The following is a 24,617-nucleotide window of genomic DNA, read 5'->3' on the forward strand; positions in this document are numbered from 1 at the left end:
ATGAATGACAATACTGGCACGGCGTCCAGGACTACGTAGCAGCCACAATGTGCTGAGGAAACCGACCCAAATCACAGTGATTGTGACCCGTAACTGCGGGAGACAACGAACCAGAAGGTTGAATAAGTGTCGGCACGTAAACAAGGCGGCCTCCCGGAATATTGGGACAGAAATAAGAAATACAGTGAGATTTAACATAACATAAGAGTTGCCTAAATATGACCTAAAGCAGGAGATTCAGTCACGGAATGATTTCATCCCAACCAATCAGAACGATAACGAATTAGTACCCTCGTGCTGAAGCTAATTGTGCTAATAAATAATAGGACATATATTAAGATCTCCAGTAAATGTTAACAAGCTCACAAAGAAATCCACATGAAGGCCTTCAAATGCAAAATGGATTCGGTTTGCTCATGGGCCCGTTGCTTTGGCAGACGATGGTCGAATGGGATCCGACGGTGGATGGAGCCAGACGCCGTCAGCCTGGAAATCAGGGATCGGCTGTTAACAGGGAGGGGACAAACCGAGCAAGGCTCAGGCTGGCCAGTTCTTCTCAAAGATCTGCTCAGGAAGTCTTTGGGGGTAGGTCTCTCCCAACCTGGGGCCCCCAGACTGGTCTATGTTTTCCAAAGGGCCCTGCATCTCCGTTCGAAATTTGTTAGGGGCCAGAAACGAACGAAGGCTGAGAAGCACTGCTCTAAGAGAAACCCAAGACCGTCCTGTGACCTGCGCAGGAAAAGGCCTTGGTAAAAACTGGAGATTGTTATTCTTGGTGTCAATGGATTTGGTTGATTTCTGTTCGGCTTCTCAAAGTATGGACTATGGTTTCTGATTGTTACTCGTGCAAGTCACCCAATGGATGCATTTTGCCATTACTTCTGGGACTGTTCCACATGGTTATTGTTCATTGTCAAACTACTCCGAGGACTTGTCTACATGGGGATAGCCATGAAAATGAATCCGAATGAACTAAAGCGGATGAAGTAAACCACACCTGTGTGGATGCTTTCAATCGGGCTTGGTCTACGTGACAAGGTCAGGTTGACATTTGTCAGCTTGCGTCGACCTATTTGTGCATGTCTACACTCAAATTTGTCTCCATCTGGCAGTGACACGGTACAGAACCTCCCAGAATGGCCTTGACCCTTAATGTGGTCTTACACTGAATTAAGGCCGCTTAGGGTTTGAATTAAGATGTTTACATAGGGTTTAATCCAGTTTAACTCATCCACTTCCAAGTCACACCTTTAGCTATTTCCGATTACTTTTCCTGGGTGTAGGGTGACCAGACATCCTGATAAAATAGGGACCATCCCGATTTGTCGGTGTTTGTCCCGCGTCCTGACTGATCTCTGGTCAGGATGCAATTTGTCTCAATATTTTGCTCCGCTGACATTTTTTTTCCCCTCTGCCGGCAGCACTCAGTTTTTTTTTTTTTTGCTCCGCCGGCGACCCCCTCCCCGGTGTCCCGATATTTTCTTCCTTTCATCTAGTCACCCTACCTGGGTGTCCCTGTGGACAAGCCCCAGGCATTGCTAGGATTGTGCTTAGCACTTTTCCAATGATACAGAAAAGAAATTCTGTTTTTCTTCTTAAAATCCATTTGAATGGCTGTAATGTTGCATCCCGATTTTGAAGAGAAGAGAACTCCCAGACCTACAGACCCGGGCCATGGCCCAGGAGTGACGAAGAATTCTAGGCACCTCTAGCCCCATGTCAATGGGAAAGGGATGGAGAAGTGAAGTGAATTTAGCACCGTTATGAAGATGCCTACTAGTCAAATGACCAGTCTGCTCTCGGCATATGAGCCAATCAGAATGGTAAGAAATATGGTTATTTCTGGTATTTACCAGCTGGAAAATGCCCTGAGTAATAACCGAAAAGTGGGCGTTACCAATTGCTCAGGTCGAGGTGAACTTCCCGGGGGTGGGGGAGCAACGGATCGGCTGCCCCTGGTGCCCCAGACGTCCGGTGAGGGCGCCGTGATGTGGTGAGCGCAAACCTGCTGCCAACATCCCCTCGCTGGGTGGGTTGAGCCTTTCGGCTGCGGGCTCCAGCCCCCGGTTCTTGGGGCGCTTGTGCAGCATTAGCCCCGACGTTCCCCTGCGAGAGCCTGCGGTAAAATCCCCCCATGGCCAGCCACGTAACTGCCCCGCAGCCAGGCGGGCCAAGCGGGCACGTGCAGAGGGCGGCGGGCGAGGTACGTTTGCGGCACTGGAGGAGAAAGCCGACGGCAGAAGAACACGAGGCAGAATACGAAGGTCATTGGTTACGTCTACACTACGAGCACTGCACCGGCACAGCGGCAGGCACTGCTTCCATTTTCTCTCGGGATGCTCCACCTCGTGAAGCAGCCGGAGCTGGGCCAAGGGAAGATTTCCTCCACCCACGTCGCCGCGTCTGCGCTGAACTGCGCGGAAGGATTCGATTTTGCTCAGCACCTCTCGATTTCACCGCGCCCACCCAGTCCCAACGCAGACCCACTTCCCGTGAGAATCACTGGCACGCCCGCCACACATAGGGAGAAACGTGCCGCCTGAGACAATATTAGCATCTGATGTCCGGTTATCAGCCTGGTCCCGGGGGACGGGGACCATTTTGATAAGGCATTCGCGTTTGGAATCTCAAATCGGTTTTGTCTGACCCCCTCCCCCGTTTCTTGTGACCGGGAACATGGAAATAGATACAAAGCCCTGCTGAAAATCCCTCATTTCGGGCCACTTGGCAAATTAATTTGAAAGAAAAACAATCTTAAAAATAAACCTTGTTATTGTCTGGCGAAATGCTACAAAACTAGACCCCCAGTTTTGGCAGCCCTCAGGGTGGCCCTGGGGTGTGTGTGTGAATGTGAGCTGTGTTCAGTGCAAACCTGTGTGTGGCGGGCCCGGGTCCTATCCGCCCCCCATTTCCGAACACGAGCACTGAGATCAGGAGTCACCCCAAACCCATGAGCAGACGGTCCCACCAGCTAAGAGTTAGGTGAATATGGCCGGTCCCAAGGCCAGTAGGAGTTAGGAGCTAAAGGATGGTTGAGTATCTGGGCCATGAATGATTTGATGCCTGGCACAGAAGAGCAAATCCTGAGCTAGGCCGGCAACCGCTGGAGAGAGGACGATCGGCTCAGGGCTGCCGGGGCCTGGCCCACCTCACTGCTCCTGTCACGTACCCCGGGGGCCCCCGCAGAATGTCCCCGTTCACCCCCATCAGACAGAGCAGGTCAGTGCTGGGGGGGCAGGCGGGGATTTGAGAGGGTCAGTCTTGGGGGGGCTGAATTTGGGGGATCTCACTGGGCTCCCCCCTGCTGTGGTCCTCACTTTTGGAGGATCACAGGGCCCCTGGTGCACATGGTCTGGCCTTGGTGTGTGGGACGGGGGGCAGATGGGGCTGGGGAGACCAGACGGGGACGTGAGGGGGCTGCAGATCGGGGTCCTGTGCTGGGGGGCAGGTTCCTGCAGCCCCGTGGCAAGGCTGGGCTTTGCACTCGGAACCGACGGGGGTCCTGATTCGGGGGGAGCCCACCAGGGAGACAGCGGCATGGATTGCCCTCGGCAGGGCCGAAAGCAAGCGCCCGGCCTGGTGCGACAGTCGCACTAGTGTTTCCTACGGCATTGCAGCGGCAGGGGAAACGGCTCTAGGTCGTGATTGCAGAGACCTCGCCAAAGGCCTGAGAGGTTTCTCCCGCATGGCACCGGGCGGAAAAGTGGCGTTTCTGCTGCACTGTCTGTAGCTGACTGGGGTGGGGGGGCGTGCATTGGGGTTTGCATTCAGGAGACGGAGGCGGCTGTCGCCCAGCACCGAGGCATTTCTTCTGCGAAGCGGGCAGGGGACTCCAGCGGGCTGCGGCGCCGAAGGGACGCAGAGCAGAGTGAAGCTGGGACCTGAGCTCGAAGGACCCAGGGGGTTCCCATTGCAAAGTGACACCCCTGGGGCGGGGGGGGGGGGTGCAGGTAAGGAGCGGAAATCTTGGCTACCTGGTGCCTCTGGCTTGCAGGGACATGCTGCAGGGATTGCCCGGATAACAGCCAGAGCGGGATGGGTCCTGCCAAATAGCAGAGGCTTGGGAATCTGTCCTCCTGCGGGGGGGGGCGCTGTGTGCTGCGGGGGGGGCAGCGCTGTGTGTTGGGGGGCGCTGTGTGCTGCGGGGGGGGGGCAGCGCTGTGTGTTGGGGGGCGCTGTGTGCTGCGGGGGGGGCAGCGCTGTGTGTTGGGGGGCGCTGTGTGCTGCGGGGGGGGGGGGAGGTTCTGGTTGTGCAGTACAAGGCACCGGGGAAGGGAGCTGCTGGGGGTAGTTTGCAGCACCCCCCCCCCCCCAGCCCGAGCCGGTCGCTTTGCCTCGCAGAGGCGCAGGTGTCTGGCCGGCAGCCGGGGGCGTTCGCCTCGCCGAGCCCCGCTCCGCTCCGCTCCCCAGCACTGGCTGCAGCGCCCGCCCCCCCGCCGGGGAAGGAAAGCGCCAGAAAAGGTATTCGCAGGTCTGAAGAAACCCACCATGGGCTGCTCCGGGCGGGTCGCGTCCTGGTTTCTGCTGCTGGTGGGCTCGGCCCCTCTGCTCCGAGGTAAGGGGGGGCCGAGGGGGGGGGCCGGGACGGGAGGGGAGAGATGCAGAGATTTGGGGTTGCAGAAAGAGAGGGGGGGAGGGGACGGGCCCGGTGGAAAATGCACCCTGCTCTTTGTGCGCAGGGCGGGGGGGGAGCAGGGGGCGCGTGGAGGTTGCAAAGGGGGGCGCTGGTTTGGGGGTGCAGAGGGGATGGAAATAGCGGGGTGCAATGGGGGGCGGGTATAGGGGGACTGGGAGGGGAAGGCAAAAGGAGTAGCGAGGGGGTAATGAATGGGTGACTCACAATAATTGGGGGTGCCAGACCCCCAACTAGGCATAGAGCCATCAGGGCCCCCCCAGCATCCCCCAAGCAGCGCACCCCATTTTGCTGCAGGGCGCCGGGGAATGGGGATTCTGGGGGTCAGGGCACAGGATGGGGGTGCTGGGGACAGGGCAGGGCCGAGTCGGGGGTGTTCTGCTGTTGCCCCCAGATGTGGGGCAGAAACCCAGGTGCCCGGGCCTCAATTTTCCCTCCTAATTCCTGAGCAATTTCCACTGGATCCAGGACTCTCCTTCCTGGACACCTCGGGCCTGTTCCCTCTGGGGGGCGCCGGCTCCCACCCGCCCCAGGGCAGGGCCTGGCTGGAGGCGGGGATGGGGCAGGGGCAGGGGCAGGGCCTGGCTGGGGGGCGGGGATGGGGCAGGGGCAGGGCCTGGCTGGGGGCGGGGATGGGGCAGGGGCAGGGGCAGGGCCTGGCTGGCTCGTGGGGACGAGGATGGGGCAGGGGCAGTTCCCCTCCAGGGGGCGCCGGCTCCCATCGGGGGCAGGGGCTGGGCCGTGTCAGGCGCTGGGGCTGGGCAGGGATCCCGTTCCGCTAATGTGCCATGTTCAGAGCAATTAGCGTCTGGCCAGCAGCTGCCCAGGCCTGTCACCCGCCTACCGCCCGCGGGCCGCGTCTGTCACAGCCGCGCTCGTCACCAGCCCAGCCGCACATGGGAGACACAACAGTGCCCCTCACTCCCGACCCGCAGCCCCTGCCAGCCCAGCCCTGCCCCCCCCAGCTCTGCCGGTGTCCCCTCACTCCCGACCCGCAGCCCCTGCTAGCCCAGCCCTGCCCCCCAGCTCTGCCGGTGCCCCTCACTCCCGACCCGCAGCCCCTGCCAGCCCAGCCCTGCCCCCCCCAGCTCTGCCGGTGCCCCTCACTCCCGACCCGCAGCCCCTGCCAGCCCAGCCCTGCCCCCCCCAGCTCTGCCGGTGCCCCTCACTCCCGACCCGCAGCCCCTGCCAGCCCAGCCCTGCCCCCCCCAGCTCTGCCGGTGCCCCTCACTCCCGACCCGCAGCCCCTGCCAGCCCAGTCCTGCCCCCCCCAGCTCTGCCGGTGCCCCTCACTCCCGACCCGCAGCCCCTGCCAGCCCAGCCCTGCCCCCCCCCAGCTCTGCCGGTGCCCCTCACTCCCGACCCGCAGCCCCCTGCCAGCCCAGCCCAGCCCCCCCCCAGCTCTGCCGGTGCCCCTCACTCCCGACCCGCAGCCCCTGCCAGCCCAGTCCTGCCCCCCCCAGCTCTGCCGGTGCCCCTCACTCCCGACCCGCAGCCCCTGCCAGCCCAGCCCTGCCCCCCCCAGCTCTGCCGGTGCCCCTCACTCCCGACCCGCAGCCCCTGCCAGCCCAGCCCTGCCCCCCACAGCTCTGCCGGTGCCCCTCACTCCCGACCCGCAGCCCCTGCCAGCCCAGCCCTGCCCCCCCCAGCTCTGCCGGTGCCCCTCACTCCCGACCCGCAGCCCCCTGCTAGCCCAGCCCTCCCCCCAGCTCTGCCGGTGCCCCTCACTCCCGACCCGCAGCCCCTTCTAGCCCAGTCCTGCCCCCCCCCAGCTCTGCCGGTGCCCCTCACTCCCGACCCGCAGCCCCTGCCAGCCCAGTCCTGCCCCCCCCAGCTCTGCCGGTGCCCCTCACTCCCGACCCGCAGCCCCTGCCAGCCCAGCCCTGCCCCCCACAGCTCTGCCGCTGCCCCTCACTCCCGACCCGCAGCCCCTGCCAGCCCAGCCCTGCCCCCCCCAGCTCTGCCGGTGCCCCTCACTCCCGACCCGCAGCCCCTGCCAGCCCAGCCCTGCCCCCCCCCCAGCTCTGCCGGTGCCCCTCACTCCTGACCCGCAGCCCCTGCCAGCCCAGCCCCTCCCAGCTCTGCCGGGGCCCCTCACTCCCGACCCGCAGCCCTCTGGGGCCCAAGGCTGGGCTAGCAGGGGCTGCGGGTCAGGAGTGAGGGGCACTGGCAGAGCTGGGGGGGGCAGGGCTGGGCTAGCAGGGGCTGCAGGTTGGGAGTGAGGGGCACTGGCAGGGCTGGTGGGGGTCAGGGCTGGGCTGGTGGGGGGCTGCGGGTCGGGAGTGAGGGGCACCGGCAGAGCTGGGGCAGGGCAGGGCTGGGCTAGCAGGGGCTGCAGGTCGGGAGTGAGGGGCACCGGCAGGGCTGGGGGGTCTCTCTCTGTTTAACCCCTCGCTCCTCGCAGGGCTGCCGCTGAAGGATGTGTCGCCTGTGACCCCCTCCCCGCAGCTGGAGGCCTCCTCGCTGGGGGGCCCGGGCAGTGGCTCAGCCCTGGGGGGCTCCACGCCACCCCCTGGGGTCCCCGAGGGTTTGTCTGAGCTGCTGCAGGGCGTCCTGCTGAAGAAGGAGTTTCTGGGGCAGGCCGAGCCCCTCCCCGGTGAGCCCGCCCCGCTGTGTGTGGGGGGACTGGGAGGGTGATACTCACTGGGGTGGGGGCTGTTCTGTGGGGGGTGGGAGTAGGGAAGAGGGCGGGTGGAAAATTGGGGGTGGGAGAGGCTCTCGGGGAATGGGTGGGGGGCTGGGGAAAGGTGGGTGGGATCAATGGGGGAGGAGCAGGAGGTTGGGGGTGGAAATAGTGCGGGGAGGGGCACATACATGGGACGGGGGGCTGGGTGAGGACTGGGGGGAGATGGGGGGCTGGGGAGAGGGGTAGATGGGTGAGGTGGGCAGGGGAGAGGGGTGGGGGCTCAGGAGCGATGGAGGGATTCGGTGGGGGCTTGGGGGAGATGGGGGGGCTGGGGGCTAGTTGGGGGGGCTGGGCTGCTCTCACTGCCTGCCCCCCTTTCCCCCCAGGAAGCCCCTCAGCCCCGCGACCCCCAGCCTCGCTGTCGCCCCCCCAGCGCCTGGACCCCAAGGTCCTCGGCACGGACGCGGCCTCACCGCTCACCACGGTGGTGCTGCCCCCCCCAGCCCACTGCCCCGGGGGGCCCCGGCTTCCTCACCACCCCCCCGGGCTCCACCGCTGCCCCCCTGCGCCTGCTGCCCCCTCCCGCAGGGGGCGATGAGGGGGGCCATGTCGCCATGACAACCTACGTCCCCGAGGGCGATGAGGAAACCACGACAACGCTCATCACTACGACGACCATCACCACGGTGCATGCGCCCGGTGAGGGGGGCCCTGGTCCTCAAGGGGCTTCAGGGACTGGCTGGGGTGGGGCAGGGGATGGAGCAGGGGCCTTTCCGCTCTTGGGGGTGCCGGCTCCAGCCCGAGGGCAGGGATTGGCTGGCTCGGGGGGGTGGGGGAAAAAAATCCAGGTTTGTCTGACTTAGTTTCCGCTTCCCATAGTCCTTTGCAATAACAACATCTCGGAGGTGGAGGGTTACGTGGAGTCCCCGGACTACGCGGGGGCCGCGTTCGACGGGGGGCTGGACTGTACCTACAGCATCCGAGTCTACATGGGCTACGGGGTCGAGGTGCAGGTAAGGGTCGCAGAGAGGAGAGGGGGCTGGGAGTTTGGCGGGAAGTGATGTTGGGGGGGCTGGGCCAGGGCTGTGGGAGGGCAGGATGGGGGGAAGGGACTGGTGGGGGCTGGACTGGGAGGGGAGACAACTGGGGGGCAGGAGGGGCCAGTCTGGGGGGCTGGGCTGGGGAGGTTGGGGCAGGAGGCGGTTGGGGGACGTTGGGGGTGAGGGGGGCTCCAGGGGGCATCGGGATCCTGGTTCTGACCCTGCTCCCCCCCAGGTGCAGACCCTGAACCTGTCCAAGGACGACTCCCTCACCGTGGAGGGGCTGGGCGGCGAGACGCCGGCCGTCCTGGCCAACGAGTCCCTGATGGTGGAGGGTCAGGTGATCCGCAGCCCGACCAATCAGGTGCTGATTCACTTCCAGAGCTACCACGCCACCCCCCCCAGCGTCTTCAAGTTCCACTACCAGGGTAAGGACCGCCCCTTTAAGGGGTGGGAGGGGACCGTTTCCACCACCCCTTTAACAGTTGGGAGCGGACATTTGCCCTCTCCCCTTTAAGAGGGGGAGTAGATGCTTCCCTGCCCCTTTAAGGGGTGGGCATTGGATCGTTTCCTCTGCCCCTTGAGCAAGGGGGTGGGGGGGTCTACGTTGGCTGCCGCCCCTTTAAGAAGCGAATGGTTGAAAGACCCGCCCTTGTCTTAAAGGGGATGACTCCTCCCAGCAAAGAGGCAGACGCAGGTGAGTCCCACCATCCTCCGGTGCAAGTCCCCCGTCCCTTTAAGAGAGGGAGGGGAGGAGGAACAAATGTATGTTCCCTTAAAGGGGAGGAGCGAATCGTGGTGTCCCTTTAAGAGCAAACAGGGAGATGACTCCCACCGTCCCTTTAACGGGGGCCAAATGCAACAAATGTTCCTCTTCCCCTCCAACGGCACCATCCCTTTAAGAGGCCAAGCAGCCGGGGAGTTCCCCTTTAATAGGCAGCTCCAGAGTAAAAACAAAATTTTTTTTGTCCCCCAGACAGTTATTTTATTTCGGTTTTTGTCCTCCAGACGGAAATGGTTTTCTTCTCCTCACCCGTGTCTCTCCCTCCCCAGCCTTTCTGCTGAGCTGCGGCTTCCCCGGCCGGCCGGAGAACGGGGACGTGAGCGTCACCGACCTGCACCCGGGCGGCGCCGCCACCTTTAAGTGCGAGCCGGGCTTCCGCTTGCAGGGGGAGGAGACGCTGGTCTGCCTCAACGTCAGCCGCCCCCGCTGGAGCGGGGCCAGCCCGGCCTGTGGGGGTGAGCCCCGCCGGGGCAGGGGCGGGGGGCTGGGCGGGGGGGGGGGTTTGCAGGGGTGAACCCTGCCGGGGCGGGGGGGGCCTGCAGGGGTGAACCCCGCCGGGGGAGGGGCGGGGGCTTGGCGTGGGGGGGCTGAGGGGCACGGGGTGCAGGAAGGGGGCTGGGAGCCGGGGGGAAGGGAAGGCCCTATGGGGGGTGAAATTGGGGTGCAAGGGGGGCCCTGTCTCTGTCCCTCACTCCCTGCTCCTCCCCTCAGCGGCCTGCGGGGGGGCCGTGCGAAACGCCTCCCACGGGCGCATTGTGGCCCCCGAGGGGCCGGGAGGACGCGGCGCCAACCTGACCTGCCGCTGGCTCCTGGAGGCACCGGACGGGCAGCGGCTCCACCTGCACTTCGAGCGCCTGGCGCTGGATGAGGACAATGACCGGTGAGGGGGTGGGAATCGGGGGGGCAGTGGACCCTGGCTGGGGATCGAGACACCAGTGGGGGGTACAGGGGAGATGGGGGAGGGGCAGGAGGTGTGGGGAGAGCTGGGGGCACAGGGGAGATGGGGGAGTTGGGAGAGGTGGTGGTGGGGATGGGTGGGGTGCAGGGTGGGTGGGGCAGGGAAGGCGGGGGTGGGGAGCTGGGCAGGTGGGGCAGTGGTGGGGATGGGTGGGGCACAGGGAGGGTGGGGAACTGGGTGGGGGTGGGGCACAGGGCAGGCAGTTGGGGGGGCAGGGGCCCAGGCGGGTAGGGCAGTGGTGGGGATGGGTGGGGCGCAGGGCGGGGGTGGGGGGAAGGGCAGGCAGTTGAGGGGGCGGGGGGCCGGGTGGGGATGGGGCGCAGGGGTGGGGGGCAGGGCAGGTGGGATGGTGGGGGGGATGGGTGGGGCGGAGGGCAGGCGGGGAGGGGGGCAGGGCAGGCAGTTGAGGGGGCAGGGGGCTGGAGCCGGGCGGGGACCGGGCGGGGCCTGCTGAGCGACCCCCTGACCCCCGGCCCCCCAGGCTGGTGATCCGCAGCGGCAGCAGCCGACTCTCCCCCCTGATCTACGACTCGGACATGGACGACGTGCCGGAGCGGGGGCTGCTGAGCGACGCCCAGTCCCTCTTCCTGGAGCTGGTGTCCGAGAGCCCCAGCGCCCCCCTCATCCTGGGGCTGCGCTACGAGGGTGAGAGCCCCCCTGAACCTCACACGGGCCCCCCTGCCCCCAACACCGGCCCCCCAAGCCCCCCTGTCCTCCCGCCAGCCCCCGGTGGCTCCCCCAACCCCCCGTCCCCCTGCCAGTTCCCCACGGCCCCCTGAGCCACACGCGGGGCCCCCTGCCCCCAACTGCGGCCCCCCGCACCTCCCTGTTCCCCTGCCAGCCCCCTGTTGCCCCCCCGGCCCCCCAAACCCCCACTGTTCCCCCACCAGCTCCCCACAGCCCCCTGAGCCACACATGGGGTCCCCCGCACTGGCCCCCACGGCCCCCCCCAAGCCCTCCTGTCCCTCTGCCAGCCCCTCATGGCCCCCCTGCCTGGTCCCACCCCTGCCCCCTGGAGGCCAGGCCGGGTAACACAGCCCCCTGCTCTCGCTCACGCTGCTCCCCCGCCTGGCAGCCTTCGACGAGGACCGGTGCTACGAGCCGTTCCTGGCGCACGGGAACTTCAGCACGTCGGACCCGCTGTACCGGGTGGGGGCGCAGGTGGAGTTCGCCTGCAGCGCCGGGTACGTGCTGGAGCCGGGCCCCGCCACCATCGAGTGCGTCGACCCCTCGGACCCGCATTGGAACGAGAGCGAAGCCACCTGCAAAGGTAACGGCCCTGCTGCCCCCCGCGGCGCCCCTCACTCCCCACGGCCCCCGCGGCGCCCCTCACTCCCGACCCCCGGCCCCCTCCCCCGCAGCGCCCCTCACTCCCCGCGGCGCCCCTCACTCCCGACCCCCGGCCCCCGCGGCGCCCCTCACTCCCCACGGCGCCCCTCACTCCCGACCCCCGGCCCCCTCCCCCGCAGCGCCCCTCACTCCCCACGGCGCCCCTCACTCCCGACCCCCGGCCCCCTCCCCCGCAGCGCCCCTCACTCCCCACGGCGCCCCTCACACCCCACCCCCGGCCCCCGCGGCGCCCCTCACTCCCCACGGCGCCCCTCACACCCCACCCCCGGCCCCCGCGGCGCCCCTCACTCCCGACCCCCAGCCCCCTCCCCCGCAGCGCCCCTCACTCCCGACCCCCGGCGCCCCTCACTCCCGACCCCCGGCGCCCCTCACTCCCGACCCCCGGCCCCCTCCCCCGCAGCGCCCCTCACTCCCCACGGCCCCCGCGGCGCCCCTCACTCCCGACCCCCGGCCCCCGCGGCGCCCCTCACTCCCCACCCCCGGCCCCCGCGGCGCCCCTCACTCCCGACCCCCGGCCCCCTCCCCCGCAGCGCCCCTCACTCCCCACGGCGCCCCTCACTCCCGACCCCCGGCCCCCGTGGCGCCCCTCACTCCCCACGGCGCCCCTCACTCCCCACCCCCGGCCCCCGCGGCGCCCCTCACTCCCGACCCCCAGCCCCCTCCCCTGCAGCGCCCCTCACTCCCCGCAGCGCCCCTCACTCCCCACCCCCATCCCCCTCTCCCGCGGCGCCCCTCACTCCCGACCCCCAGATCCCTCCCCCGCAGCGCCCCTCACTCCCCACGGCGCCCCTCACTCCCCACCCCCGGCCCCCGCGGTGCCCCTCACTCCCGACCCCCAGCCCCCTCCCCCGCAGTGCCCCTCACTCCCCACGGCGCCCCTCACTCCCGACCCCTGGCCCCCGCGGCGCCCCTCACTCCCCACGGTGCCCCTCACTCCCCACCCCCGGCCCCCGCGGTGCCCCTCACTCCCGACCCCCAGCCCCCTCCCCTGCAGCGCCCCTCACTCCCCTCGGCGCCCCTCACTCCCCACCCCCATCCTCCTCTCCCGCAGCGCCCCTCACTCCCCACGGCGCCCCTCACTCCCCACCCCCGGCCCCCGCGGTGCCCCTCACTCCCGACCCCCAGCCCCCTCCCCCGCAGCGCCCCTCACTCCCCACGGCGCCCCTCACTCCCAACCCCCGGCCCACGCGGTGCCCCTCACTCCCGACCCCCAGCCCCCTCCCCCGCAGCGCCCCTCACTCCCCGCGGCGCACCTCACTCCCGACCCCCAGCCCCCTCCCCCGCAGCGCCCCTCACTCCCCGCGGCGCCCCTCACTCCCAACCCCCGGCCCCCTCCCCCGCGGCGCCCCTCACTCCCAACCCCCGGCCCCCTCCCCCGCAGCGCCCCTCACTCCCCGCGGCGCCCCTCACTCCCGACCCCCAGCCCCCTCCCCCGCAGCGCCCCTCACTCCCCGCGGCGCCCCTCACTCCCAACCCCCAGCCCCCTCCCCCGCAGCGCTCCTCACTCCCCGCGGCGCCCCTCACTCCCAACCCCTGTCCCCCTCCCCCGCGGCGCCCCTCACTCCCAACCCCCAGCCCCCTCCCCCGCAGCGCCGCTCACTCCCCACGGCGCCCCTCACTCCCGACCCCCAGCCCTCTCCCCCGCAGCACCCCTCACTCCCCGCGGCGCCCCTCACTCCCAACCCCCAGCCCCCTCCCCCGCAGCACCCCTCACTCCCCACGGCGCTCCTCACTCCTGACCCCCAGCCCCCTCCCCCGCAGCGCCCCTCACTCCCCGCAGCGCCCCTCACTCCCCGCGGCGCCCCTCACTCCCGACGCCGGGCCCCCGCGGTGCCCCTCACTCCCGACCCCCAGCCCCCTCCCCCGCAGCGCCCCTCACTCCCAACCTCCAGCCCCCTCCCCCGCAGCGCCCCTCACTCCCCGCAGCGCCCCTCACTCCGAACCCCCGGCCCCGCGGCGCCCCGTTAACACTGGTGCTCTCGGCAGCGCTGTGTGGGGGGGAGCTGTCGGACCCCGCTGGCGTGGTGCTCTCCCCCGACTGGCCCCAGAGCTACGGCAAAGGCCAGGACTGCGTCTGGAACATCCGCGTGCAGGAGGAGAAGCGGGTCCTGCTGGACATCGAAATGTAGGTACCGACCCCCCCCCCCAACGACCCTGCTCCTTCCCCCCTCTCAGACCGACCCCCCCAACGACCCTGCTCCTTCCCCTCCTTCCCCCCTCTCAGACCGACCCCCCCCAACGACCCTTATCCTTCTCCTCCTTCCCCCCTCTCAGACCGACCCCCCCAACGACCCTGCTCCTTCCCCTCCTTCCCCCCTCTCAGACCGACCCCCCCAACGACCCTGCTCCTTCCCCTCCTTCCCCCCTCTCGGACCGACCCCCCCCAACGACCCTGCTCCTTCCCCTCCTTCCCCCCTCTCGGACCGACCCCCCCAACGACCCTGCTCCTTCCCCTCCTTCCCCCCTCTCGGACCCCCCCCCCAACGACCCTGCTCCTTCCCCTCCTACCCCCCTCTCAGACCGACCCCCCCCAACGACCCTGCTCCTTCCCCTCCTTCCCCCCTCTCGGAACGACCCCCCCCAACGACCCTGCTCCTTCCCCTCCTTCCCCCCTCTCGGACCGACCCCCCCCAACGACCCTGCTCCTTCCCCTCCTTCCCTCCTCTCGGACCGACCCCCCCCCCCCAACGACCCTGCTCCTTCCCCTCCTTCCCCCCTCTCGGACCGACCCCCCCAACGACCCTGCTCCTTCCCCTCCTTCCCTCCTCTCAGACCAACTCCCTCCCAACGACCCTGCTCCTTCCCCCCTCTCAGACCGACCCCCCCAACGACCCTGCTCCTTCCCCTCCTTCCCCCCTCTCAGACCGACCCCCCCCCAACGACCCTGCTCCTTCCCCTCCTTCCCCCCTCTCAGACCGACCCCCCCCAACGACCCTGCTCCTTCCCCCCTCTCGGACCGACCCCCCCAACGACCCTGCTCCTTCCCCTCCTTCCCCCCTCTCAGACCGACCCCCCGAACGACCCTGCTCCTTCCCCTCCTTCCCCCCTCTCGGACCGACCCCCCCAACGACCCTGCTCCTTCCCCTCCTTCCCCCCTCTCGGACCGACCCCCCCCAACGACCCTGCTCCTTCCCCTCCTTCCCCCCTCTCGGACCGACACCCCCCAACGACCCTGCTCCTTCCCCTCCTTCCCCCCTCTCGGACCGACCCCCCCCCCAACGACCCTGCTCCTTCCCCTCCTTCCCTCCTCTCGGACCGACCCCCCCCACGACCCTGCTCCTTCCCCTCCTTCCCCCCTCTCGGACCGACCCCCCCCACGACCCTGCTCCTTCCCCTCCTTCCCCCCTCTCGGACCGACCCCCCCAACGACCCTGCTCCTTCCCCTCCTTCCCCCCTCTCGGACCGACCCCCCCCCCCAACGACCCTGCTCCTTCCCCTCCTTCCCCCCTCTCGGACCGACCCCCCCAACGACCCTGCTCCTTCCCCTCCTTCCCTCCTCTCAGACCAACTCCCTCCCAACGACCCTGCTCCTTCCCCCCTCTCAGACCGACCCCCCCAACGACCCTGCTCCTTCCCCTCCTTCCCCCCTCTCAGACCGACCCCCCCCCAACGACCCTGCTCCTTCCCCTCCTTCCCCCCTCTCAGACCGACCCCCCCCAACGACCCTGCTCCTTCCCCCCTCTCGGACCGACCCCCCCAACGACCCTGCTCCTTCCCCTCCTTCCCCCCTCTCAGACCGACCCCCCGAACGACCCTGCTCCTTCCCCTCCTTCCCCCCTCTCGGACCGACCCCCCCAACGACCCTGCTCCTTCCCCTCCTTCCCCCCTCTCGGACCGACCCCCCCCAACGACCCTGCTCCTTCCCCTCCTTCCCCCCTCTCGGACCGACACCCCCCAACGACCCTGCTCCTTCCCCTCCTTCCCCCCTCTCGGACCGACCCCCCCCCCAACGACCCTGCTCCTTCCCCTCCTTCCCTCCTCTCGGACCGACCCCCCCCACGACCCTGCTCCTTCCCCTCCTTCCCCCCTCTCGGACCGACCCCCCCCACGACCCTGCTCCTTCCCCTCCTTCCCCCCTCTCGGACCGACCCCCCCAACGACCCTGCTCCTTCCCCTCCTTCCCCCCTCTCGGACCGACCCCCCCAACGACCCTGCTCCTTCCCCTCCTTCCCCCCTCTCGGACCGACGCCCCCCAACGACCCTGCTCCTTCCCCTCCTTCCCTCCTCTCAGACCGACCCCCCCCAACGACCCTGCTCCTTCCCCTCCTTCCCCCCTCTCGGACCGACCCCCCCCAACGACCCTGCTCCTTCCCCCCTCTCGGACCGACCCCCCCAACGACCCTGCTCCTTCCCCCCTCTCAGACCAACCCCCCCAACGACCCTGCTCCTTCCCCTCCTTCCCCCCTCTCAGACCGACCCCCCCCAACGACCCTGCTCCTTCCCCTCCTTCCCCCCTCTCAGACCAACCCCCCCAACGACCCTGCTCCTTCCCCTCCTTCCCCACTCTCAGACCGACCCCCCCCAACGACCCTGCTCCTTCCCCCCTCTCAGACCGACCCCCCCCACGACCCTGCTCCTTCCCCCCTCTCAGACCGACCCCCCCCACGACCCTGCTCCTTCCCCCCTCTCAGACCGACCCCCCCCAACGACCCTGCTCCTTCCCCTCCTTCCCCCCTCTCGGACCGACCCCCCCAACGTCCCTGCTCCTTCCCCCCTCTCAGACCGACCCCCCCCAACGACCCTGCTCCTTCCCCTCCTTCCCCCCTCTCAGACCGACCCCCCCAACGACCCTGCTCCTTCCCCCCTCTCAGACCGACCCCCCGCAACGACTCTGCTCCTTCCCCCCTCTCAGACCGACCCCCCCCAACGACCCTGCTCCTTCCCCTCCTTCCCCCCTCTCAGACCGACCCCCCCAACGACCCTGCTCCTTCCCCTCCTTCCCCCCTCTCAGACCGACCCCCCCAACGACCCTGCTCCTTCCCCTCCTTCCCCACTCTTAGACCGACCCCCCCCAACGACCCTGCTCCTTCCCCTCCTTCCCCCCTCTCAGACCGACCCCCCCCAACGACCCTGCTCCTTCCCCTCCTTCCCCCCTCTCAGACCGACCCCCCCCAACGACCCTGCTCCTTCCCCCCTCTCAGACCGACCCCCCCCAACGACCCTGCTCCTTCCCCCCTCTCAGACCGACCCCCCCCCACGACCCTGCTCCTTCCCCTCCTTCCCCCCTCTTAGACCGACCCCCCCCCAACGACCCTGCTCCTTCCCCTCCTTCCCCCCTCTCAGACCGACCCCCCCCAACGACCCTGCTCCTTCCCCCCTCTCAAACCGACCCCCCCCAACGACCCTGCTCCTTCCCCCCTCTCAGACCGACCCCCCCCCACGACCCTGCTCCTTCCCCTCCTTCCCCCCTCTCGGACCGACCCCCCCCAACGACCCTGCTCCTTCCCCTCCTTCCCCCCTCTCAGACCGACCCCCCCCAACGACCCTGCTCCTTCCCCCCTCTCAGACCGACCCCCCCAACGACCCTGCTCCTTCCCCTCCTTCCCCCCTCTCGGACCGACCCCCCCCAACGACCCTGCTCCTTCCCCTCCTTCCCCCCTCTCAGACCGACCCCCCCCACGACCCTGCTCCTTCCCCTCCTTCCCCCCTCTCAGACCGACCCCCCCACGACCCTGCTCCTTCCCCTCCTTCCCCCCTCTCGGACCGACCCCCCCCCACGACCCTGCTCCTTCCCCTCCTTCCCCCCTCTCAGACCGACCCCCCCCAACGACCCTGCTCCTTCCCCTCCTTCCCCCCTCTCAGACCAACCCCCCCCCCACGACCCTGCTCCTTCCCCCCTCTCGGACCGACCCCCCCCCACGACCCTGCTCCTTCTCCTCCTTCCCCCCTCTCGGACCGACCCCCCCCAACGACCCTGCTCCTTCCCCTCCTTCCCCCCTCTCGGACCGACCCCCCCCAACGACCCTGCTCCTTCCCCTCCTTCCCCCCTCTCGGACCGACCCCCCCCAACGACCCTGCTCCTTCCCCTCCTTCCCCCCTCTCAGACCGACCCCCCCAACGACCCTGCTCCTTCCCCTCCTTCCCCCCTCTCAGACCGACCCCCCCAACGACCCTGCTCCTTCCCCCCTCTCAGACCGACCCCCCCCAACGACTCTGCTCCTTCCCCTCCTTCCCCCCTCTCAGACCGACCCCCCCCAACGACCCTGCTCCTTCCCCTCCTTCCCCCCTCTCAGACCGACCCCCCCAACGACCCTGCTCCTTCCCCTCCTTCCCCCCTCTTAGACCGACCCCCCCCAACGACCCTGCTCCTTCCCCTCCTTCCCCCCTCTCAGACCGACCCCCCCCAACGACCCTGCTCCTTCCCCCCTCTTAGACCGACCCCCCCCCAACGACCCTGCTCCTTCCCCTCCTTCCCCCCTCTCAGACCGACCCCCCCCAACGACCCTGCTCCTTCCCCCCTCTCAGACCGACCCCCCCCAACGACCCTGCTCCTTCCCCCCTCTCAGACCGACCCCCCCCCACGACCCTGCTCCTTCCCCTCCTTCCCCCCTCTCGGACCGACCCCCCGCAACGACCCTGCTCCTTCCCCTCCTTCCCCCCTCTTAGACCGACCCCCCCCCAACGACCCTGCTCCTTCCCCTCCTTCCCCCCTCTCAGACCGACCCCCCCCAACGACCCTGCTCCTTCCCCCCTCTCAAACCGACCCCCCCCAACGACCCTGCTCCTTCCCCCCTCTCAGACCGACCCCCCCCCACGACCCTGCTCCTTCCCCTCCTTCCCCCCTCTCAGACCGACCCCCCCCCCACGACCCTGCTCCTTCCCCTCCTTCCCCCCTCTCGGACCGACCCCCCCCAACGACCCTGCTCCTTCCCCTCCTTCCCCCCTCTCAGACCGACCCCCCCCAACGACCCTGCTCCTTCCCCCCTCTCAGACCGACCCCCCCAACGACCCTGCTCCTTCCCCTCCTTCCCCCCTCTCGGACCGACCCCCCCCAACGACCCTGCTCCTTCCCCTCCTTCCCCCCTCTCAGACCGACCCCCCCCAACGACCCTGCTCCTTCCCCTCCTTCCCCCCTCTCAGACCGACCCCCCCACGACCCTGCTCCTTCCCCTCCTTCCCCCCTCTCAGACCGACCCCCCCAACGACCCTGCTCCTTCCCCTCCTTCCCCCCTCTCAGACCGACCCCCCCCAACGACCCTGCTCCTTCCCCTCCTTCCCCCCTCTCAGACCGACCCCCCCCAACGACCCTGCTCCTTCCCCTCCTTCCCCCCTCTCAGACCAACCCCCCCCCCCACGACCCTGCTCCTTCCCCCCTCTCGGACCGACCCCCCCCCACGACCCTGCTCCTTCTCCTCCTTCCCCCCTCTCGGACCGACCCCCCCCAACGACCCTGCTCCTTCCCCTCCTTCCCCCCTCTCGGACCGACCCCCCCCAACGACCCTGCTCCTTCCCCTCCTTCCCCCCTCTCGGACCGACCCCCCCCAACGACCCTGCTCCTTCCCCTCCTTCCCCCCTCTCGGACCGACCCCCCCCCAACGACCCTGCTCCTTCCCCTCCTTCCCCCCTCTCGGACCGACCCCCCCCCACGACCCTGCTCCTTCCCCTCCTTCCCCCCTCTCGGACCGACCCCCCCCACGACCCTGCTCCTTCCCCTCCTTCCCCCCTCTCGGACCGACCCCTCCCACGACCCTGCTCCTTCCCCTCCTTCCCCCCTCTCGGACCGACCCCCCCAACGACCCTGCTCCTTCCCCTCCTTCCTCCTCTCTCGGACCACTGATACCCCCCCCCCAACGACCCTACTCCTTACCCTTCTCTCGGACTGACCCCCCCCCAATCTTTCCTCTGTCATGATCCACTTACCCCCATCATCCCACGGCTCTCACCAACTGTGCTGTCAGGTATCCCACTGCTAACATCAATGTCCCCCATCGCTCCCCTGGCCCCCAGTCTCACTCTCCAGCCCCTGACACCCCCCACTCCCACACAGCCTAAACATCCGGAAGAGCGACGTGCTGACGGTGCTGGACGGCGAGGACCTGACGGGCCGGGTGCTGGGGCAGTACATGGGTGCCCATCCCCGCTTCCGCCTCTACACCTCGGCCAGCGCCGCCACCCTGCAGTTCCAGTCGGACCCCAGCGACCCCCTCTTCGGCCTCAGCCAGGGCTTCCTCATCCGCTTCTCTGGTAGGGCCCGTGCGGGGGGGGGGGCGGGGCGTGAGCGGGGAGGTTCAGGTGGGAGGAGGCAGGGTTGGGGCTGAGAGGGGGAGGGGGTATTGAGGCAGCGGGGGGGAGGGATCACAAGGAGACACAAGGGGGTCAGATGGAGGGGGATGTGGGGAACAGGGCGGCAGGGGAAAGGAGCGCTGGGGGGTTCTGAGGCAACAGGAGATGAGAGGTGGGGGAGTGAAGGGGGGCCAGGCTGGAGGAGGTGCGGGCCAGGGGGTAGCAGGAAGGGAACCCTGCCCCCCCTCACCTCTCCACCCCCAGAGGTGCCCCGGAACGACACATGCCCGGAGCTGCCAGAGGTGGAGTTTGGCTGGCGCACGGCCTCGCACGCGGCTGCCATCCGGGGCACGGTGCTCACCTACCAGTGCGAGCCGGGCTACGACATCGTGGGCTCTGACATCCTCACCTGCCAGTGGGACCTGGCCTGGAGCAACAGCCCCCCCACCTGCCAGAAGAGTGAGTGACCCCTCCCCTCCCCCGGGACCCTTAGCCCCATGGGCTGCCTTTGGATCCCACTACTCCCACCAACAGCACAGCCAGGCATCCCACCCCGCATGGGCCACCACTGCCACCAATGGCGTGGCTAGGTATCCCTCTGTCCCTCCCATTCCTGTCTCCCATCTTCTCACCATGATTTACTTGCCGTCACCTCTCCCCCCATCCCCCGTTATCCCTTGGCTACTTAACAAGGTAGCCTGGTATCGCCACTGCTACTGCGGCACAATCAGGGATCCCATAGTACCATCAACAGAGTGGGCAGGTGTACCAGGTCAGCCAGCCATCCCACTTCTGCCACCAGTAACACAGCTGGGTATCCCACCGTTGCCACCAGTCCTTAGGCTACCTCAGACTGGGGCTCAGTACCAAGGTGCCTGCCTTTTGCACCAAAAGGGGGAGTCCACTCCCATTGCTGACACCCATCCTAAGGCTCACCCCGTCTGGGGAGAGCCCATGCTGGGAGAGCAGGAGTGAGGGACCTGCCCCTCTCTGAGGCTCAGAGCCAAGCTTCAAAGTTGGAATCTCACCACAGTGCCAAGAGAGTATCCCCTCCCTATGATGAGACCCCCCGGCCAGGGCTGGTGGAGTGAGGTATCCCACTACTACCACCAGTATTGAACAAATCCCCGGCTAGGGCTAGGGCTGGCGGCCAGGTTGTGAGTTCAAATCCCATCTCAGACACAGAAAAGGGGAGCGTCCTTTCCTCCTGCAGGGGACCTTAGCCACAAAGTTCCAGGTTGGGTATCCTACATCTCACACTGTGATGGTGTTGTGGTCCCTGCCACCATCCCAGGGGCGGGGTCACAGCTCCCACCACCCATCCCAGGGGCGGGGTCACGGCTCCCACCACCCATCCCAGGAGCAGGGTGATCGCTCCCACCACCCAGGCCAATGACAGACTTTTGGAATCCCACTACTCACACCAGTTTAGTGCTTCAGTCCAAAGTTGCGGTTGAGTCCTTGTCCTGACTTGGGGGAGCCCTAGTATGTGTCTGGGTGTCTCATACCCTGTTGCTCCCTCCCCCCGTTGTTCTCTCCCCACAGTCGTGAACTGTGCTGACCCAGGGGAGATCGCTAATGGGAAGCGAAGCGTCTCAGACCGACGCTTCTCCATTGGTTCCCACGTCCAGTACTTCTGCCATGAGGGCTACGTGGTGGAGGGGAGCAGCACCCTGACCTGCTACAACCGTGACACTGGAACCCCCAAATGGAGCGACCGCGTCCCCAAGTGTGTCTGTGAGTGCAGGGGGCTGCGGGTTGGGAGTGAGGGGCACTGGTGGGGCTGGGGTGCTGCAGGTTGGGAGTGAGGGACAGCGTCAAGGGCTCTGCTCTCTTGCAGTGAAGTACGAGCCGTGTCTGAACCCTGGCGTGCCCGAGAACGGCTACCAGACACTCTACAAGCATCACTACCAGGCGGGCGAGTCGCTGCGTTTCTTCTGCTACGAGGGCTTCGAGCTCATCGGGGAAGTGACCATCACCTGCGTCCCGGGGCACCCGTCCCAGTGGACCAGCCAGCCACCCCTCTGCAAAGGTACCGCCCCCCAGCCCTGCAGTGCCCCTCATTCCCGACCCGCAGCCCCCTGCCAGCCCTGCGGTGCTCCTCACTCCCGACCCGCAGCCCCCTGCAGCCCTGCCGTGCCCACCCCAGCTCTGCCGGTGCCCCTCACTCCCGACCCGCAGTCCTGCGGTGCCCCTCACTCCCGACCTGCAGCCCCCTGCAGCCCTGCCGTGCCCCTCACTCTGACCTGCAGTCCTGCGGTGCCCCTCACTCCCGACCCGCAGCCCCCCGCAGCCCTGCCGTGCCTCCCACTCTGATCCGCAGCACCCCCCAGCTCTGCCGGTGCCCCTCACTCCGACCCGCAGCCCTGCCGTGCCCCTCACTCCGACCCGCAGCCCCCCGCAGCCCTGCCGTGCCCCTCACTCCGACCTGCAGCCCTGCCGTGCCCCTCACTCTGACCCGCAGCACCCCCCAGCTCTGCCGGTGCCCCTCACTCCGACCCGCAGCCCTGCCGTGCCCCTCACTCCCGACCCGCAGCCCCCCGCAGCCCTGCCGTGCCCCTCACTCCGACCCGCAGCCCCCCGCAGCCCTGCCGTGCCCCTCACTCCGACCCGCAGCCCCGCCGTGCCCCTCACTCCGACCTGCAGCCCCCCGCAGCCCTGCCGTGCCCCTCACTTCGACCCGCAGCCCCCCGCAGCCCTGCCGTGCCCCTCACTTCGACCCGCAGCCCCGCCGTGCCCCTCACTCCGACCTGCAGCCCCTTGCTTGTCTCTTCTAACTCTTTCTCTGCTCTGTTCTCAGTGGCGTATGAGGAGTTACTGGATGACCGGAAGCTAGAAGGTCATTTAAATTACAGGCACAAGGGGCTCAGTAGGTGGCGCCGTGGGGCAGGGGCTCAGGAGGGGGCGCCGTGGGGCAGGGGGTGCTGTGGGGCAGGGGGTGGGGGGGCTGGGCAGGGGGCGCCGTGGGGCAGGGAGTGGGGGGGCTGGGCAGGGGGTGCCGTGGGGAAGGGAATGGGGGGGGCTCGGCAGGGGGTGCCGTGGGGCAGGGTGGGTCTCTCCCCTGGCCGTCAGTGCAGGTCCCAGTGCGGCACTAGGGGGTGCTGCAGAGAACGTAACAGGGATGCTGTGATGTCATTGGTTTTGTCCTCTCTGATTGGCTGCCTGTCTCTGCGCAGTCACCCAGACGACAGACCCCTCCCACCAGATGGAGGGGGGTAACATCGCCCTGGCAATCTTCCTGCCAATCATCCTGGTCATTCTCCTGATTGGTGGCATTTACGTCTATTACACCAAGTAAGCCACAGCCAATGAGGACGGAGGGTGTGGCAGCTGGGAGGCGGGGCTTGGGGCTCTTAAAAGGACAGGTGGCCAATGGGGCCGTGCACTTAGTCACTGGGAGGCGGGGCCCATGAGTCTTAAAAGGACATGGTGGTCATTGAGGGCGGGGCTTTGGAGTCTTAAAGGGGAGGGTTGGAATGAGGGTGGAATGATATTTGTTGGGGGTGGAGCTTGAGACTCTTAAAGGGGCGGCGGCCCCATCGCATGTAGGGTGTGGCTGGGTCCCCCATGTCGGTCTCACCCCCCACGTCTCTGTCCCAGGTTCCAGGGCAAGTCCTTGTTCGGCTTCTCGTTCTCCAGCTCCCACAGCTACAGGCCCATCACCGTGGAGTCCGACTTCAGCAACCCCCTCTACGAGGCTGGGGTGAGCCGCTCCCCACCGGAAACCGAATGCCCCGCGGCCCCGCCCCTTCCCCCGAGACCCCGCCCCCACTCCCTCCAGCCCCCACTTCTTGTCGCTCGCTCTCCCCCCTCTCACTGTCACAGGGCTGGAGCAGGGATTGGGGTGCACGGGGGGGAGCTATTGGCCGGGGGGCTGTGCTGGGAACAGATGGGGGGGCTGTGTGGGGGGCAGCTGTTGGCCAGGGTGATGGGAACGGATGAGGTTGGCTGCGTGGGGGGAGCTGATGGCCGGGGGGATGGGAACGGATGGGGGGGCTGTGTGTGGGGGGGAGCTGTTGGCCAGGGTGATGGGAATGGATGGGGGGTCTGTGTGGGGGGAGCTGTTGGCCGGGGCAATGGGAATGGATGGGGGGGCTGTGTGGGGGGAGCTGTTGGCCAGGGTGATGGGAACGGATGGGGGGGCTGTGTGGGGGGAGCTGTTGTCCGGGGCGATGGGAATGGATGTGGGGGCTGTGTGTGTGGGGGAGCTGTTGGCCAGGGCGATGGGAATGGATGAGGGGGGCTCTGATTCCCCAAATTATGCTGTTTCCCCCGTCTCTGCCCCCCCAGGACACCAGGGAATACGAAGTGTCCATCTGACGGGGCCCTGTCCCCCGTCCGGAGCGAGGGGGCGTCTTGCAGAAGGGAAGAGACGACGTGGGGGGGTAAAGGGGGGACAGCACGTGGAGGAGGGGCCATGTCCTATCTCTCTGCTCACGCCATCCCAGAATGCCTTGCTCCCCCCACCTCCCCTCCCACTTTGTACATATCCAGGTCCATGTGCCAACGCTCACAGTTTTCTGCTTCGGTAATTAATTAATTTATAACCCCGTTCCCAGTTATTTATTTATTTATTTATTTAATTTATTTGCAAAAAGAAGAACAGGAGTACTTGTGGCACCTTAGAGACTAACAAATTTATTAGAGCATAAGCTTTCGTGGACTACAGCCCACTTCTTCGGATGCATATAGAATGGAACATATAATGAGGAGATATATATACACACATACAGAGAGCATAAACAGGTGGGAGTTGTCTTACTAACTCTGAGAGGCCAATTAATTAAGAGAAAAAAAAAAAAAAAAAAAAACTTTTGAAGTGATAATCAAGCTAGCCGAGTACAGACAGTGTGATAAGAAGTGTGAGAGTACTTACAAGGGGAGATAGTCAACGTTTGTAATGGCTCAGCCATTCCCAGTCCTTATTCAAACCGGAGTTGATTGTGTCTAGTTTGCATATCAATTCTAGCTCTGCAGTCTCTCTTTGGAGTCTGTTTTTGAAG

At 67.1% G+C, this 24,617-nt stretch overlaps 1 protein-coding gene across 1 annotated transcript; it reads left to right on the top strand.

The window, feature by feature from the left end:
* Nucleotides 1–4,325: 4,325 nt before the first annotated feature.
* On the top strand, nucleotides 4,326–24,617 carry SEZ6L2 (seizure related 6 homolog like 2). The gene is given in 19 exon segments (XM_054026018.1): nucleotides 4,326–4,555; nucleotides 7,038–7,229; nucleotides 7,646–7,752; nucleotides 7,754–7,958; nucleotides 8,139–8,272; nucleotides 8,535–8,727; nucleotides 9,353–9,538; nucleotides 9,795–9,963; nucleotides 10,523–10,686; nucleotides 11,117–11,311; nucleotides 13,378–13,516; nucleotides 19,379–19,575; nucleotides 19,879–20,073; nucleotides 21,160–21,351; nucleotides 21,455–21,646; nucleotides 22,415–22,453; nucleotides 22,791–22,908; nucleotides 23,215–23,317; nucleotides 23,905–24,617. Coding segments are annotated over 19 exon segments (2,817 nt in total). The 5' UTR covers nucleotides 4,326–4,488; the 3' UTR covers nucleotides 23,935–24,617.

Source organism: Malaclemys terrapin, chromosome 4 (genome assembly GCF_027887155.1).
Source record: "Malaclemys terrapin pileata isolate rMalTer1 chromosome 4, rMalTer1.hap1, whole genome shotgun sequence".
Classification (NCBI taxonomy): Eukaryota; Metazoa; Chordata; order Testudines; family Emydidae; genus Malaclemys; species Malaclemys terrapin.